We start from the raw sequence: 19,398 nt of genomic DNA on the forward strand, positions 1-19,398 counted from the left end.
ATGCTGTTGAAACACCCCTGATTCACTAGGGGAACTCTGTGCCCAGGTAGCTCTTCCACAAGCAGAATGGCTAAAATGGGGGGCGGAGTTATGGGCAAGATGGGGGTGGCACAGGGGAGGACTCTACATATATTGTTGGTTACCTTACCTGCCTCTGGTTTTCAGTTTCCAGCCTCAGCCTAGCTTCTACGCATCTCCGGGTCTCTAAGAAGGCTTGACGTTGTGCTCGGTCTGATAGGTAGCTAATGAAGATCCCAGCGGTATTCATGCACATAAATAAAACCGCTTGAGCTGCTGTCTGGAAGAAACAAGGACAGGACACGTGAATGAGAAGGCTACCATACGCACATTATAAATGAAGGCTGTGAACTGATAACGTAACGTTTGGTTCATCACCCGTCCTTAATCAATTAACGTAAATCAATGTGCACATTAGCAGAGTTTCACTGCAGGCACCTTTTTGAGATATTGAATAAACTTTAAGAAGGCTTTAATGGTTTAATAAACAAAAGCTACAGAGTTACCACTGCTTTCATTCCCTTGTGTAGTAACATACCAGAACCAAAATGATGAAGAGACCCCCTCAGAAGTGCGCTACTGATGAATCAACTGAAGCTTTAGTTCATCAACCTACCAAATAAATTGTGCATATTTGCTTCTATAGAGATGGATACACACCCATAAACACCCTTAACCATCCATGATGGTTAAGTATTTTGAGCTAAACATTATGGCTTAGCATGTTGTGTGAACCATGACTTAGCATGTTGTGTGAACCACTCCTAACCACGGTGGCTGCATAAACATGGTTTAAACATGTTCACTAGTCATTTATTGCAAAAGGGTTAGCAGCTTAACCATGGTTTAGCATGCTGTCTGAACAGGCCCATTCACATACCCTTCCTTCAAATAAATCAGCCATGCGAGGTAGACTGGGGCCGTAGCTAGACCTAAGGTTTATCCCAGGATCATCCCGGGTTCATCCCTGCCTGAGCGCTGGATGCCCTGTGTGGCACTTAGATGAAGAGGTTTGACCCCAGGACAATCCTTGGATAAACCTTAAGTCTAGCTACGGCCTGGGAGTGACTGGCCAAAGATCACGCACTGAGCTTAATGGCTGAACAGGACTCTGATCGTATCTATCTATCTATCTATCTATCTGAAAGTTCCTCACTGTGCAATGCATAATTAATATATGGAACTCACTGCCACAAGATGTGGCCATGGCCACTAGCTTAGATGGCTTTAAAATAAGGGTGGGCAATTTGTGGCCCTCCAGATGTTTTGACCTATAACTCCCATCATGCCTTACCATTGGCTGTGCTGGCCAGGGCTGACGGGAGCTGTAGCCCAAAATATCTGGAAGGCTGCAAGAAGCCCACCCATGCTTTAAATAAAAGAAGGTAATTAGACAAATGCATGGAAGTAAGATAGGCTTATTAGCCATGATGGCTAGATGGAACCTCTATGTTCAGAGGAAGTATGCCATGGAATACCAGTTGCTGGGGAGGGTGGGGACTACAGTGGAAGAAGGATATCATCCTCATATCCTGCTTGTGGCTTTCTGATAGGCTGGCTGGTCACTGTAGCAAACAGGATGACTACTAGCCATGATGGCTATAATGCTACCTCCAGTATGAGAAGCAGTATGTGCAAGCAGGAGGGGGGTTGGACTAGATGGCCTTGTAGGCCCCTTCCAACTCTGCTATTCTATGATTCTATGATCATGGGCAGCGCAAGGGTAGGCATGGAGCAGCGATGCAGCAGGGGCCCACTGACAAGAAGCCACTGGAGTTGTTCTTCCTCTTCCCCATTGCAACCTGCTTGCTACCTGCCTCTTGTTCTGGCCCAGACAACAGTGCTGGTGAGAAGGAGGAGCAGTAGATGGCCCTGACTACTTGCTCCCTGGCTCTGTGCCTGTCAAGCAAGTAATTGGGAGCAATAATGGGGGAAAGGAGGAGGAGCAAGCGCAGCTGATAATAACGGCAGTGAGAATCATAGAATAGTAGAGCTGAAAGGGGTCTATAAGGCCATCTAGTCCAACCTCCTGCTCATTGCAGGAATCCATACATAACAGATGGCACACACCTGACAGTTGGCTGTCCAGCTGCATCATGAATGCCTCTAGTGAAGGAGAGCCCACAACCTCCCTAGGTCATTCGTTCCATTTTCATACTGTTCGCTTCCTTTAACTTGAGCCCGTTATTCCGTGTCCTGCACTCTGGGAGGATCGAGAAGAGATCCTGGCCCTCCTCTGTGTGACAACCTTTTAAGTATTTGAAGAGTGCTCTCATGTCTCCCCTCAATCTTCTCTTCTCCAGGCTAAACATGCCCACCCAGTTCTTTCAGTCTCTCCTCATAGGGCTTTTTCTCCAGACCCCTGATCATTGTTGATGCCCTCCTTTGAACTCCTCCAGCATGTCTGCATCCTTCTTCTCTCTCTCTTTTTTTTAAACTAATACTTCAAACATACATCAAAACAATAAAACAATACCACATAATACATAAATTATTAGATAACATTTGATAACATATATTCTAGCTTATTCTATTAACGTAATCATACTTAACATAAAAGTGCTCCCTCCAACCACGGGATCTTATTCCTGTTTCCAAAATCTCATTACTTCTTCTGGAGGTACTTTCCCATTCCCCTTTGATAATACAAATTCTAGGAACTGTTTCCATATTCCCTCAAAACCATTCGTTTTTATCATTCCTCGTCTAACTTTTATGTTACATGTTAATTAGTCATTAATAGCATACCCATATTTCTTTATACCAATCTTCTATATGATAATCCCCTTGAACCTTCCAGTTCCTAGATATCATTAACCTTGCTGCTGTTAACTGTGTCTGCATCCTTCTTGAAGTGTGGTACCCACCCAGAATTGGACACAATACTCAAGATAAGGTCTAACCAGTGCTGAGTAGAGGGGAACTAGTATCTCATGTGATTTGGAAGCTATACTTCTCTTAATGCAGCCCAAAATACCATTTGCTTTCCCCCCCACCCAGCCAGTTAAGGGAGGGGGTGTCCTGACCAAGGGCCCTCCAAAGCCTGGAGCCAGCCCTGGGCGCTATTGCATTCATGTTCTCGTTGTGGGTTTCCCATAGCCAGCTGGTTGGCCACTGTGTGAATAGAATACTGGATGCAATAGACTCTTGGACTGATCTAGCATGACTCTTCATCTCTTCTTATGGATGCTGCAGTAGCAGGGCCCCTTCTTACTTTCTTATCTCACTAGCTCTCTGGTGCATGTCTAGACTACCAAGAGTTAGAAGTGACTGCAAGAACAGCAGCTTAAAGAAATACAATAATCTGTAGGATCTCTATTAGAGGCAATGAAACATATGATGCTCTCTATGCCTTGAGGAAGAAATAGGCAGCAAACGGAGGCATTAAACTCTCACTGAACCAGAGATGATGTTTGCAAGAGATGAGTCATAGCGCTGGAGTCAGGAATGATTACAAACATAATTAACCATTTTTTATTTTTATTGCAGAACATCGTCTCTGGAAAAAAAGATGTTGCAGTAGTAACTCGTTCCACAATTTAGCGTAACAGTGGAGAAGAAGATCTGGGCAGAGTATACATCACTGTAGGCATTTGTCATTTTTATTATTATTGTCATTGGAATATTTTTCGTAATCATGAATCCTGGGCATGTTCACATGTACATTTTCTATCTCAAAGCACCCGTGTCTCACTTTATTGGTTAGCTATTTTCTTTCTGCCTAATTCTTAAGCTATCAAGAATTGTTTTCTGTGTTTTCTTGAGTTGCACAAAAGCAGAGAGATGCCACAGGAGTTGACATCAGTCACATAATTTAGCATCCTGAATCGTTTCAGCTTTCATTTTTGAAAAACGACAGCAACATCACAAGTTTTTAGTATTTGTTGTTGCCAAGATAGGCTTTAAACTGCAAGGCCCCATTCTTGGTAAAACCTCTGACATTGCAGTGGGCTTTGTAGGATTTCTAGTGAATTTCATAAACTCCAAATGTCATCTGTACCTTTATTTGTTATTTACCCTGGTAAATCAAAATCATGATGGTATCTTTGATCTTTAAGGGCAACCTGTTAAAATGTTGTTAATGTGAATTCCTAAAGTTCAGGGTTTTTTATATATATTGCCCCAGTTTTTAAAACCTGAGCCTCGTGTGGCGCAGAGTGGTAAAGCAGCAGTTTCTGCAGCTGAAACTCTCCCCACGGCCTGAGTTCGATCCTAGCCGGAGCTGGTTTCAGGCAGCCGGCTCGGGTCAACTCAGCCTTCCATCCTCCCGAAGTCGGTAAAATGAGTACCCAGTTAGCTGGGGGAAAGGTAATAACGGCCAGGGAAGGCAACGGCAAACCACCCCGCTATAAGGCCTGCCAAGAAAACGTCAGCGAAAGCTGGCATCCCTCCAAGAGACAGTAATGACTCAGTGCTTGCACGAGAAGCTCCTTTCCTTTTTCCTTCTAAAACCTAACAGATTGGGTGGATAGATGCATTTTGTCCCTAGTGCTTTCACATGAACACTAATCAAGCCTGAGATGGTCTCCAGAAGAGGTAGAAACACCAACAAACAAACCAAAAAATGTATTCAAGCAACTCAAATCTGTTTGCAAAACTCCTGAAAATGGGAGATGCTTTTAGATATGAATACGGAAGTGTCAATAATTTTGACTCTGCTCTTCCACCAATTCAGGGCCTAACTGGGTCAGACCTCCAAGTGTTCAGGTCGCATGGTCCATCCGTATTGATACTGGTTGTCAGTCCAATGGGCCAAGGGGAAGTAGTGTGGCCCAGGGCATGCAGGAGTCAGGTTTCAGAGGTGACTTCAAAGGAGCCAGAGGCAAGTAACATAGTTCAAGCAGGAAAAAGATCATGTTCCAAAATCACCCACTGAAATTCTGAAGGGCTGGAGGTAGCTCATGCAGTCTACTACGGGCAGACTGTGTGGGTCCCAAAATGGGGCTCAGGAGGAATATGTAGAGCAACTACTCAGGCTGACAAATTGCTTAGACTAGGGAACCTGGTCTGAGGTAGCAACTATATAAGACCAGCTGAGCTCCTATTGGCTTCCCAGATCACCTGATCTGGTTGGACTAACAAGAGGCAGTACACCCTACTGTGAGGGTTGGCTCTTCAGAGCAAAAAGCATTGGGGCAACAGTTCATAGGAACATAGGAAGCTGCCTTATACTGAGTCAGACCATTGGTCCAGCTAGCCCAGTATTGTCAACATGGACTGGCAGCATATCTCCAGGGTTTCAGGCAGGATTCCCCCCCGCCTGCCCTTCCTGGAGATGCCGGGGAATGAATCTGGGACTTTCTGCATGCAAAGCAGGTGATCTACTCACTAAGCTACGATTCCAGCCATGAACTGCCTGGGCAGTACAGAGAACAAGGGGAGCCCGGGGTCAGCCCGGGCTGAAACCTCCTTCGACCTGGGCTACCCGGAACCTCTTTTGGCCCAGTATTACCCGTGGCCTTGGGCTGAGCCTGAGACTGCGGGCGTCTAGCTTGTTCCGCCGCTTTTCCTGGCTACAGTGCTTACTTGCAAGTAGCCGGGACAAGCGGGCGGAGCCTGGGGGAGGTGGGTGGGTAACGAAGCCTGCGGGAGAGGGGGGAAGATTGGAGCCCGGGGGAGATGTGTGTGTGGGAAGATCGGAGGCAGGGGTAGGCTGGTGGGGAGATCGGAGGTAGGGGCTGAAGGGGGCTGGTGGGAATGGCGGGTGACGGAGCTGGTGGGGCTGGTGGGTGGGCAACGGAGCTGGCGGGGATGGTGGGTGATGGAGCTGATGGCAGGTGGGCAACGGAGATGGCAGGGATGGCCGGCGGGCGACAGAGCTGGCGGGGATGGGGGGGAAATGAAGCTGGCAGGAGAGGGGGGGACTCATTGCTGGGTTGGGGAGCGGGGAGTAGGTTGTTGTTGTTGTTGTTTTTAAAAGGGCCTTACGTAAGCAGGAGTGTTCCTGCATCCAGCCCCTTTAAAAAAAAAAAAAATGGCGGACGCGATGGGGTTTTGCTTTCCCCCATCGTGTCCACGTCTAGCAAGGCGTGACAGCCCGTGCTACTTGTAGCACGGGCTCACCGCTCCTCCCGCATGGATTAGCCGGTAGGTCTAGCAAAGCCCATGGTACGTGGGACTGACTTCCAGAGTGCCCCATTCAAGTCCTCTGGTGCCATATATTCACACAGCAAATGTAATGCCGAATAGCCAATGCAGTTGACCTGAGGGATGGATTTAGATGGATGTACAGAATTTAATTGCCACTTCATACTTTCACAAGCCAGTGTGGTATAGTGGTTAAAGTGCTGGACCAGGCATGGGTAGGCCTGGGTTCGAGCCCCCCTCAGCCTTGAAGGTTGCTGCATGACTTTGGGCCAGTCAATGACTTGCAGCTTAACCTAGCTCACAGGGTTGTTTGCAGGATAAAATGCAGAGGAGGAAGCCTATAAGCCACTCTGGGTTCTTTGCAAGAGGAAAAAAATGTGAGATATAAATTAGGGGTGTGATCCGCTCAGATTAGGAGCGTAGAAGCAGTAGCGGATTGGCCTGCTCCGCCTTACCCAGAGGCGGAGTAGGAGCGGACCGCGGACCCCTAGAAGCAAGGCGAAGAGAAGCGACCATTTTTCGGAGCTCCTAGTTCAGGCGGAGCACTCTGGTCGCCATCTTGAAAACATTTCGCCATAGGATTGCATTGCGGCAAATAACCGCGGATAACTACGTTCTTTTTGAAGCTATCGTTCTGGAAATTCTTGTGCTCAGAGAGTCGTGAATGGGGGTCATTTTGAGACCACTCTCACCTCTCTGTGTCATGCGGGTCGCGTGCTATATTTTTTTGAAAATCGGGTCAACCGCGCGGCTCAAACGGCGTTTTCGGCTTTTCGCCCATAGGATTGCATTGCGGGAAAGACTCGGGCATAACTGGGTTGGTTTTTAAGCTATCGTTCTGAAAATTCTTGTGCACAGAGAGTCGTGGATGGGGGTCATTTTGAGACTACTCTCAACTTTCTGCGTGGTGCGGGTCGCGCGCTAGAAGTTTTTAAAAAATCGGCGGGAAAAATACCTTTTTCAAAGGGCTGAGGGGCAGAGTCAGCTCCCGGTCATGATCACATGATCCCAAAGTTAGAGGAGGGCATAGGCAAAATGGGTAACTTGGGATTCTGGGAAACTTCTCTTTCTTCATCTGAACGGACTTTTCCCAGTGTTTTTTAAAACAGTAGCCCCACCAAATGCACAAACACAACCTGAAATCATATACTAAGCCAAGAATAAGAGATAGAAACACAGCACTGCTACCCACCCTAACTTTGGGGAACAACTGAAAAGATGTGGTGCAAGGGGATGAGCTCCCCTAGGGCATCTCATCGTGGACGTGCCCCCACTCTCTCCTGCACTGGAAGGCCATTAGAGCCTTCCAAAGAGAGTAAAACGGTGGAGCAATGCCTATTATGAGTCGAAGTGAGTGTTTACTTCTTAGTGGTGGAGAGATGCCTGTTATGAGTTGAAGTGAGCGTTTACTTCTTAATCTCAGAGCTGTTGGTGGCTGTTTTGAGTTGAACTGGCAGCTGCTTCCCCCTCCCCCGGGCACGTCCCCCTATTGCTGGTAAAAGACAGATATAGCCTTTTTTAAAAAGTTCTTCTTTCTGTTTATTGAGCAACACTGCTGCTTTTAATTCCACCCCTCCTTTGTTTATTTATTGATTTATTCCATTTTATATGCATTACTGGCTTATCCTTGGCTCACTTCCTTATGCCCCCAGAAATGCCTGCTGCATGCCTGCCTGCCTTCCCTCCCTCCTCCCCTGCCCACTTCACAGGGATGTTGTGTGTGTGTGGCTTTGACTCAGGGGAGAAGTCCTTCCTGCGCTCACTTGGAGTTTTGGAAGTTCCAAATTTTGCAGGTTTAAGCCCCGCCAAAAAACAGGGGATGATGGGACTGCCTTGGATAAGCTGTCATGGTGGTGAGTTTGAGGTTTTTTTTTAACGTGCAAAATTGACGGAGCTATGGAAAGGGGTGTTGGATTTTCATAAATTCCCCAAAAATCAGGGGATGATGGGACTGCCTTGAGTCTCGGCGTGCGTATGTATCCCTGGATAAGCTTTCATGGTGGTGTGTTTGAGGTTTCTAACGTGCAAATTGACGGAGCTATGGAAAGGGGTGTGAATGGGGTGCCCGATTTTCAAAAATTCTCCAAAAATCAGGGGATGATGGGATTGCTTTGAAACTTGGCGTGCGTGTGTATACCCCCATGAGGTGTCATGGTGCGAAACGTGAGGTTTCTAACTTGAACCAAAAAAAAGTTGTATAATTTTTTTAGCTTTCAATGCAAGCCTATGGGGGGAAAAAAACGGAGCTCCGGATCCGGATCCGGAGCTCCGAGCGGAGCGGAGCGGAAGTGTGTGGGGCGGGGCGGAGCGGCCCGATCCGGAAAATGGCAGATCTGCAAGTGAAGTGGAGCGGGGGGTCCGTGCACACCCCTAATATAAATGATGTAGTAGTAGTAGTAGTAGTAGTAATAATAATAATAATAATAATAATTCCTAATAGCTATACAGTATCAAGTTACAACAACGAAGAACTTCCAAAAATACATCATAATCAATTCCAACAAACAACAGATCATGTAACAGGAGGATGTAAAATTCTGGCAGGAACGGACTATACAGACAGACACAATAGAGCTGCAAAAACTATTCACCAACTGGCCATCAAATTCAACCTCATCAATCAACCTACACCATACTATACATACTCACTCGAAATGATCTTAGAAAATGCAGATCATAAAATATACTGAAAAAGAACAACTCATATGGAGAAGACAATACCTTGCAACCGACCAGACATAAGTGTCATAGACAAAAACTCATGTACCTCATTGACATAGCAATACCTAATGACAAAAATGTCATAGAAAAGGAAGAGGAAAAGAGAGAGAAATATACACCACTGACCATCGAAGTCAAAGAACTATGGTAACAGGAAAAGATCACAATTATTCCATTAGTCACATCAGTCACCAGCATCACATCAAAAAACTATACAGAAAACCTTCAGAAACTGGTTCTTCCAAAATACATCCACCAACATCCAGAAAGCAGTCATAATTAAAACATGCTCAGTTGTCAGGAAACTCCTGAATCTGTAAAAGACAGCATGACTTAGCAAAGCCCATCATGTCTGTCTAGAAAAACCACCATGAGCAAGAAATAGATGATGATGATGATGATGATGATGATGATAATAATAATAATAATAATAATAATAATTTTAATTTTAATACAAACCACCCAAATTTCAATTATCACAAGGTTCATATAGCTTCTCATGTGGGGCTTATTCCCATGAGTACACCCCAAACTTCTCCAGATGTGTTGGACTTGAGGGAAGCTCAGAGGATGGCAACAAAGGAGAGGGCCTTTTCAGTGGTGGCCCCACAATTATGGAACGACCTCCCCGACAAGGCTCACCTGGCACAAACATTGTTATCTTTTTGTCACCAGGTCAATACTTTTCTCTTCTCCCAGGCATTTAACAGCATATGCTGAGGTTTTTTTTTCTTAACTGACCCAGAATAGCTGTTTTTAAATTAATATTGTTCATTTTTATGCTTTTTATGGTTTTAAATTTTGTATATTTGTTTTTAATGTTCACTGTTTTTAGTCTTTTTTGAACTACCCAGAGAGCTTCGGCTATAGGGTGATATATAGATGTAATAAATAAAATGAAATAAAGTCCAGCCATCCCCTGCCAGCATGCCCATTGGCCACAGTGGCTGGGGTTGATGGAAGTTTGAGTCCAACGCTTCTGGAGACACCAGGTTGGAGAAGGCTATTGCATGCTATTAGAAGACCGGTACAGGTTATTAGAAAGGTCTCATCTTCTATTAAATAGTACACAATGTGATTGTTAAATAATTTGATCAAGCACTTAGGGACCTTTGGAAGATTAAAAATATAAAGCACAATATGAAGTTTTAAAGATAAATTGGATAGGACAGAGAGGAACCTCAGCACCAGCGATTCTCTTGTTAAGGTTATTCTGTTTTAACATGTTCCAGGTTTATAGAAATCTCATTAAATCTAAAATTGGTTCATCAACTTTGTCTCTCAAGGCATCTTTGCTGCATGCCTCTCCTGCCTCCCCCACCTTCAGATGGGTAAAATAAATATTAACTTGTTCCTTTTCCCCTAATTTAGTGCTCTGACACATGCATGGAGATACATAAGATATAAATAGTGCTTTATTACAGCATGTCTCGAATTTCGCACTCTGCTTGTAACGGGAACATTTCCCGTGCATTCATCAGAAAGAAGACAAAGCAGCTTCAGATATTGGATCTTCGGGCCAAAACAGACATTACTTGAAAGTCGTAGCTAGCAGCTACATCATTTTACTATCTAGGTTAGGCGCAGGGCCCTCAATCTGGATTGGGATTCTAGAAAGGCAGATTGGGGGACTTTAACTATACACACACACACACACACACACACACACACACACACACACCATGGCCCTGATTCAGATCGGGAGGGGGGGTTCTGCACCTGAAATTCCCATGGCAAAATAGTGATTTAAGGAGCAATCCTACCTGTCTTTTGGCTAGATGGGCATTTTTACCATCTAGCCTTTTGGCTAGATGGGCATTTTCACCCATCTAGCTGGGGTGGGTTGGAGCAAGAGGGAAGGAGGCTGGGGAGGCCTGAGGAGGCATCATAAACCAGCCTCTCTACTCCCCTCCCTTCCACGGACACTGACATGCCCCCTTTCCATCCTCCCCGGGGTCACTTTTGCAAGCTTGGATAGGCAGCCGGTGTGGTTCTGACTGCTAGTGGGAGGACAGGGAGCAGGCAGCTTGGATTCCTGACTCCAAGGTTGGACCACTGTCTCTGACCTTGGATCCAGGAATCTGAACTATTGTTTGGAACCCAGACTCTGCCTAGGGTCCATAGGATTGCCCCCTAAAGTGATAAAATAGTGATGAAGCAAATGCATAAAGGAATTAAGAGTGCTTCTGAGCTCACATTCAAACCAAAGATATGTTTTTAGTACTACCAAAAATAACAGGGTCATACACAAATACATTTAGAACAAATGAGAGTCAATTCATCAAATATATCATCTTGGTTTCAGAAACTGATTCCTCAGATTCATTATTATGGTGTTTCTTCTCAATACTTTATTACTTTGAATTTAGCTCACAGCAAAGAGGTTTTTTAAGGAGAGGGTCTATAGTGTTTCTATTCAAATGGATCTCTGTGCAGTCTCAAGTAATAAGATAGCACTTTGGTTTGCAGAGACTAAGGCTGTTGCTAGATGAAGGTTTAGCCCGGGCTCATACCCGGGCTCACCACTGTGCATCCAGATGACGCACAGGGGATCCCAGGGTCAGCCCAGGCTAAACCCTCCCTTAGCCTGGGATAATCGGCACCGGTTGTGGCCCGGTATTTCCGCAGCCCCGGGCTGAGCCTGGGGCCGTGGAAGGTCTAGACTGTTCCATGGCTTTTCCCGGCTACGCGGCTTACTCACAAGTAGCCGGGAGAAGCCGTGCACTGGGCAGAGCACTCCACAGGAGCACTGTGCCCATCGGGCCGGGGGGGATTGCGGGTGGAGAGATGGGAGCCGGGGCGAAGAGCGGACCTGGCGGGAGAGATGGGGGAGAGAGAAGAGCCAGGGTGGGGAGATCGCGGCTGGGGGGATCAGAGATCGCTGCCAGGGGGCATCAGACATGATGGGTGGGTGGGTGGGCATCAGATGCACATCAGACATCATGCGGGGGGGAATCAGGGGCAGAGGGGAGTGGGAAACCCTTCTTTTTTTAAAAAAATCCTACCTTATCGTTGGTGCGCTCCTGCACACATGGCCCCTTTAAATTGAAAAAAAAAAATGGACGTCACGATGGGGCTTTCCTTTACCCCGTCGTGTGTTACATGTAGACAGGAGCGACAGCCCACGCTATTTCTAGTGCAGGCTAGCCCCTCCGCACACCCGGATTTAAAGGTAGGTCTAGCAAGGCCCAAAGCTTAAATTCGAATGTGAACGCTACCTGACTCCAATTTCTAATCCTCGTCTTAGATCAGCCCTTGTGCGATTAAAGGTACAGCAAATGAAAACAGCAGTGCTAGAAGGGCGTTTTCATAAAATTCCTTATGCCTCGAGACTTTGCCCTTGCTGTAGTGGCAAAGTGGAGGATCTGCCTCATTACTTGTTCTACTGCCCTATCTGTTCTCAAATGCATTCTAAATATTTAGATTTTTTTTTTTTTTTTTTAGAATAAGTCCAGCTGGTCCGATTCAGAAAGAACATACTTTTTTGTTTACATGCGATAGCAAGACTGTCATACTGGCATTGACCAACTTCACTCTGACAGCCCAAATGTATAGAGCAAAATTTCTGACCTTGCAGAATGTATGATTTGTTTTAGCATTGTTTTTATTATTCTTGTTGTAACCATTGGTTGAAACTATAAAGCTCTACTACTACTACTACTACTACATTCCTGTTTGCACCTCTGTTCCCCACCCTGGACAGACATTCTTCCATTTTAGCATCCTTATTAAGAAGGGAGAGCGAAACCTTTTTAATTTTTGCTATTATTGGACAATTGGGAGTCAGAAACCATTGGTAATCTACTGCAAATCTGTCAGAGATCTACCAGTAGATCCCATATCCATCTCACCTCTACAATATTTGAGAACTCTTGCCCTCTCTAGAGAATTGATAGAAACTAACCAGATCAATCGTATTGAGTCACATTATCAATTTTCGAGAAACTAAGAGCTCTTATCGCCTTTCAATCCACAAAGGAGCCAAATGACAGATCAAATCAAATTTACATTTACAAGATATCCTTTGTGCTGGGACCTTGACGCACTTAGCAAAGTCAATATTAAAAACAAAATAGCCCCACACCAAAGTCAATGCGGTGTGAGTGAAGCAAAGTCAAGCAGGTAAGATAATTTCATATTTGAAAATGGACCTTAATGCGAGCATTTTTTTTTTTTAATCTGCAGCCTGTCATGCAGTGGATAGCAGGAGCTTTACTAGATGAGATTACGAAAAAAAAAATGATTTTGACAGCACAGAATGCAGCAAAGCTGTGGCTGGAAGAGTTCACATGCATACGGTCACGCAGTGGCCACAATCCAAAGTTGGGATGGGTGGCCATGTTCAGAAGCTGTTTTGGCAAACACAGCCATTGCTCAAAAGAAAAGAAAAGAAAAATAATCAGAAAACAGATGTGTTGTTTGAACCCAATTCCAAAATTCGGAAGCTCTGCTGCACTGCTGATGGCATTATTATTATTATTATTATTATTATTATTATTATTTATTTATATAGCACCATCAATGTACATGGTGCTGTACAGAGTAAAACAGTAAATAGCAAGACTCTGCCGCATAGGCTTACAATCTAATAAAATCATAGTAAAACAATAAGGAGGGGAAGAGAATGCAAACAGGCACAGGGTAGGGTAAAACTAACAGTATAAAGTCTGCACAACATCAAGTTTTAAAAGCTTTAGGAAAAAGAAAAGTTTTTAGTTGAGCTTTAAAAGCTGCGATTGAACTTGTAGTTCTCAAATGTTCTGGAAGAGCGTTCCAGGCGTAAGGGGCAGCAGAAGAAAATGGACGGAGCCGAGCAAGGGAAGGGAAGGGCATCATCAATGGCGCAACAGGGCCCTTTTTCTCCCCCTCTCATAATACTATTAATTTATTAATTTATTAAAACATTTGTATCCCACCCTATATCACTAGGCTCTCAGGGCGGAGTACAGATAAAATTACATAACAATATAAAACAATAAATATACACAGCTAAAAACAAATTAAACCATTCATCAAGCTAAAACCAGTATAGAATTTAAAAGCAGTAAAACCAATTAAAACAGTTAAATTGGGCTTGGTAGCTCAATGGCAGCCAGTGCAGTGCTTTCAGGATAAGAGTACTATAATCCCTCCAACCCGCTTGTACTAACACTGGCTGCCGCAATTTGCACTAACTTCAGCTTCTGGGTGTCTTCAAGGGGAGCCCCACATAGAGAGTTTTGTAGTAATCTAGGTGAGATATTGCCAGAGAATGGAGAAGTAAAGCCAGATTACTTTAATCCAGGGTGTCTGAATACTCTTTGTATTCCTGCTGAATACAGACACCTGCTGAAATTCCCTTTTTTATTATTATTATTTATTTATTACATTTCTATACCACCCAATAGCCGGAGCTCTCTGGGCGGTTCAATACAACTGTTAAAGATACAGGAGCCCTGTCCTCCTTTTCATATGGTCAGCCTACAGAAACATCAGTTAGCTGAAGGCAAAGTTTAAACATCTCATTATTACACTATATGGCATGATTTTATTTCATATACAAATCAGGGACACATGCAGTAACATCTGTCAAGGCTTTTCATAAGATTATGGGGAAGATACTAAGGGGGCAATCCTGTTGATTGTGCCCTCGCTGCTTGAAAACCCTTGAACTCAGATCTTTACCTCCTTGTCCTCCATGCCTGGTGATTTTCACTAGTTGGGCTTTTTAGCCCATCTAGCAAGTATGTTCTGGAGAGGGAGAAAGACATTGGAAGAGGTTCAGGTTATCTAATATCCTGGACTCTCCGGTCTCTTCTCTCTCCCTCCCCACAGAATGCCCCCTTTCCTCTTCCTCCAAGGTTGCTTTTCTTAGGTTGACCATATCAAAAGGAGGACAGGGCTTTTGTATCTTTAACAGTTGTATAGGAAAGGGAATTTCAGCAAGTTTGATTTGTTTGCATGCAGCACCTGCTGAAATTCCTTCTTCAATACAACAGTTAAGGCTGCAGCAGCCCTGCTCTCGTTTGTATCAGGTCACTCTAGTATAGCTCCTGCAGCTTTAACTGTTGTGATGAAGAGGGAATTTCACCAGGTGCTGCACGCATACAAATGACACCTGCTGAAATCCCCTTTTCTATGCAACTGTTAAAGATACAGGAGCCCTGTCCTCCTTTCCATATGGTCGCCCTACTTTTCTGACCTTGGCAAGACAGCCATTGGGGTCGGATCTTCTATTGGAGTCTCCCCCTTCTAAGGTTGTATTCCTATGTCTGATCTTGGAGGAGTTTCTGAGAAATCCTATGGTCCTTGCTATTATGAAAAACCATAAAGAAAATCTAAGCTGCCACATATTTTTGCAGGTAAATGAGGAAAATATACACATGTTAAATGGACTACCCTCTATCAATAACTATATTGCAATGTAATATAATTTTCTTTTTCTTTTTAGTTTGTTATTTGTTTATCTTTGTATTTGGAAAAAGAAAAGAAAGTTAAACTTTGGTAGCCAGCTTAGGGAAATGTGAAAACTTTCAGCCAGAATTCATAACATGAAGTAAATAATAATAATAATAATAATAATAATAATAATAATAATAATAATAATTTTATTTCTTACCCGCCTCTCCATTTTGATCGGGGCGAGGAACAGCAGTAAGTATAAAATACTGACTTAAAACAGTATACATTGTTAAAACATCCTAAAAATACACTGAAAGCATCCTAAAAGCCATGCTGGCTGGTATATGCTAGGAGTTATAGGATCTATTTTCCATCTAAACAGAAAGGATTACACAAAGAGGGAATTTGCACAGAAATGAGAAAAGCTACTGTTGAAATGCTCTTTATACAACTCAATTCATTACGCTACTGTAGCACAAGTCCTTAATGCTCTGTAACACAACCCCTGAAGCCACGGTGTCATCTGGTCAGCCTGTGTGGTCTTTCTCACCAGAACAACCAATTCTCCAGCAAAGGAAAAAAAGTCAAACTACTCCAATATACTTTCCAGGAGAGCCATATCTCTCCTTGATATAGCACATAAGGAAGTAGATAAAAGCCATTTAGTAAACCAAAGCCATATGCTCTTGAAATATGATTACAAACAGAATACAGCGAAAAGTCATTACATTAAAACAGGAGAAGAAAGCCTTCCATAAGAAGAAGTGTCCAATGACTTTTTCAAAGACAAAGAAAGCAAAGTTAGAGCTAATTATATTCACTTTGACTGATTCTCATTGGACAATCATTTTCATTGTCTTTTTGAAATAAGACTTGGTTTAAAGTGGAGAACTGCAGGGGACATAAACTTGTGCAATTTCTTGACGCAACATATACAGTACATGTTGCCAGAAACATTGATTGCCAAGGAAATTATTGGTTAATTAGGCTTGTGAAGGACCACTTGATTCATTGTTAGTTGTTAAACTGAAAATAGCAGGTTATTTTCTGTAATGAAGGGCTCATCTACACCACGCAGGATATTCCACTATGAAAGTGTTATATAAAAGGCAGGAGCCACACTACTGCTTTATAGTGGTACTGAAGTGCACTGACAACTGTTGGGGCCCATTGACACATATCATATACTGCTTTCATACCACTTTCATAGAGTTATATCCTGCTTGGTGTAGATTTGTCAATGGGCTGGAACAGTTGTCAGTGCACTTCAGTACCACTGTAAAGCAGTAGTGTAAATCCTGCAGTGCACTTCAATAACGCTATAAAGCAGTAGTGTGGCTCCGCTTTCATAGTGGAATATCCTGCTTGGTGTAGATGAGCCCGAATTGTCTAACAAACACATTGGTGGTTTATATATATGTGTGTGTGTGTGTGTGTGTGTGTGTGTGTGTGTTTTACTAATTCTTTAATAAAACTCATATGAGTGTCATTAGCTGAATAATGAACCATTAATTCCTTAGGACTGAGATGAAAACAAGCCAGTTTAATCATGGTGGAGCTGAACGCTCCAAAGTTTATACAAAGTGGGAACAGTTTTGCCTCCCTTCCATCAGGGGGAGCTGCATCAAAGACCTCAATTCTCAGCATGTTATGGAATATTAGAATATCACAAATCTGCATTACCTCGCTGCCAGAGAACATTTGGTTCAATTACCGGGTTCTAGGACTAAGGATCACTGAATGGTTAGCAAGAGTAGATTAGGGAAGGGAAGCAACGTGTTCTGGTTTAGGAACAAGAAAGAAAACAGGCAGAGGTCATAAAAAATGGGATTGGATGCAGACTAGTTGTCAGAATAGAGCAGGAGTGGGGAACCTCTTTTGGACCAAGGTCTAAATGCAGTTTCAGAGATGATCTCAGCCCAGGGCCATATTCTACTGACAGGTGGGGCTGAAGGCAAAGGGGGCGGGGCTAAAATACAAATAATATCAGCATAGTGTGAACATACGAAGAGCCCTACTGGATCAGCGCTCTGTTCTAGGTGTAGCCAACCAGCCGTCAACCAGGGATCCACAAGCAGAACACAGTGCCACAGCACCCTCCCATCCACGTTCCCCAGCAACTGGTACACAAGAGGCTTACTGCCTCAGATACTGAAGGTAGCAAATGGCCATCAGGATTAGCAGCTACTGATAGCCTTCTCCTCCATCAATTTGTCTAACCCCCTTTTAAGGCCATCCAAATTGGTGGCCATCGCTACATCTTGTGGTAGTGAGTTCCATAATTTATCTATGCTCTGTGTGAAGAATTACTTCCTTTTCTCTGTCCTGAATCTCCCACCAATCAGCTTCATGGGATGACCCCGAGTTCTAGTATTACAGGAGAGGGAGGAAAATGTATCCCTCTCCACATTCTCCAAACCATGCATAATTTTGTACACTTCTACCGTGGCTTCCCTTAGCCTCCTTTTCTCCAAGCTAAACTATCTCAGCTGTTGCAACCTTCCCTCATAGGGGAGATGATCCAGCCTCTTAATCATTTTAGTTGCCCTTTTCTGCACTTTTTGTAGCTTAAGGGCTTAGCTAGACCTAAGGTTTATCCCAGAATTGTCCCGGGGTCGTCCCTGTCTGCTCCCAGGATATCCTGTGTGTCATTTACATGAACAGGGATGACCCCGGGATAAACCTTAGGTCTAGCTAAGGCCTAAATCTCTTACTGGGACTTACTAAGCCATAGGAGAGGCATCTCAAACTTTTAAAATTGGGAGAAACTGCACAAGATCCAGGAAACCATCAAATGACCAATGGTTGGGGGAATAGGGGTGTGGTTATTTGGGAAAGCAATGAAACTAACCTGTTCCATTGATTTCAATGGATCTAGTAACTTTGAATCCAACCCATTGCCTAGGCTCGTGCTGTAAGATATTGTGAGGTGTACTTAGCACATTATTGCTGTAAATATTATCAAGATTAAGATGTGGGAATCTGTTGTCTCCATTACCCCACCCCCCGAAAACCAAATTCTAAAAGCAAATTCCAAAATGTGAAGTGTGAAATGTTGTTGAATGGGAATCCTGAATTTACACAGCATTTTGTTTCAGCTCTGAAGAAACTGCAAATGTTAGACTAACTCAGGATATGTAAGTGGTAATTTGGGGGAAACTACTTGATGCTTAGGTGTTGTCTGGTGGCACGAACAGGGTAACATTTCAGCTGGCCTGCCTGCATTTCACAACGGGTTCCACGGCTTGTCACTTTGGATCTGATGTACTGTAATTTGCCTTTTGATCATGTGTGCTACAGTGAGTCAGAAAAATGTCCGGGCTTAAATGGGCAGCCGATGTGCTAAATTACGTGTATGCAAGAGTTACATTGGGACATTGTTGCTCTGACATTTTACTCCCCGCCCCTACTATTTCTGTCTTTTTCTTTATGTAATTTTTCATAGCTGTCTTTTCCTTAATGGAATGTGCATTTTTCTCATCCTGTGAAAATGAAAAAAATAAACAGCCTAACACATTTCCATATTAAAATGAAACACTTTCATCTATGCAGCTACCATTATTATTTCTATATCTTTAAATAGAAATACAATGCATCTCACCATATTGGAGAAGACTATGACCAGGGACTTGGGCGATGGCTCTGCTGTCCAGAACAATGGGCAACTTCCATGTCCCTGGTTCTCCCTTTTGATCGTCCTTTATCTTTAAATTAGACTTGCACTAGACAGCTCTTTAAATACAAAACAGTTTCAAACATAGGACTGTCCTCTGTAAAGTATCTATTTATTTATTGCATTTTTTCCTACTGGCCAATAACAAATGTTCTCTGAGCTGATTATAAATGGATAAAAGAAAAAATATATAATATAAAATTACAAATAGCATAGGATATATAAGAATTAAATCTAAAACCCAAGTCTTTCAAATGCCTGGTGGGGGGAAAGGTCTTCACCTGGCATAAAAAAAAATAGCCATGTTGGTGTGCAGCAAGCCATCTTAGGAAGGACATTCCATAAATAGGGAGCCACAGCTGAGAAAGCCCTCTCTTTCGTAGCCTAACCTTTTTTCAGTGGAGGCAACTGACTCTGGAGAGGAACTAAGGATCTAGACAGGAACATACATGAGGAGACGTTCCTTTAGATGCTCTGGTCCCAAGCCATTTAGAAATGTTTGCCTTCTCATGTGTGGA

General features: G+C 43.6%; 1 protein-coding gene across 1 annotated transcript in view; it reads right to left on the reverse strand.

Moving 5' to 3' along the window:
* ADCY8 (adenylate cyclase 8) overlaps positions 1–19,398 on the reverse strand; it is a 135,131-nt gene that overhangs the window by 93,036 nt on the left and 22,697 nt on the right. Inside the window, exon 2 of the mRNA XM_063131148.1 lies at positions 149–298. Coding sequence (XP_062987218.1) covers positions 149–298 — 150 coding nt within the window. The remainder of the gene's footprint in view (positions 1–148; positions 299–19,398) is intronic.

This window comes from Elgaria multicarinata, chromosome 7, assembly GCF_023053635.1.
Source record: "Elgaria multicarinata webbii isolate HBS135686 ecotype San Diego chromosome 7, rElgMul1.1.pri, whole genome shotgun sequence".
NCBI classification, from domain to species: Eukaryota; Metazoa; Chordata; class Lepidosauria; order Squamata; family Anguidae; genus Elgaria; species Elgaria multicarinata.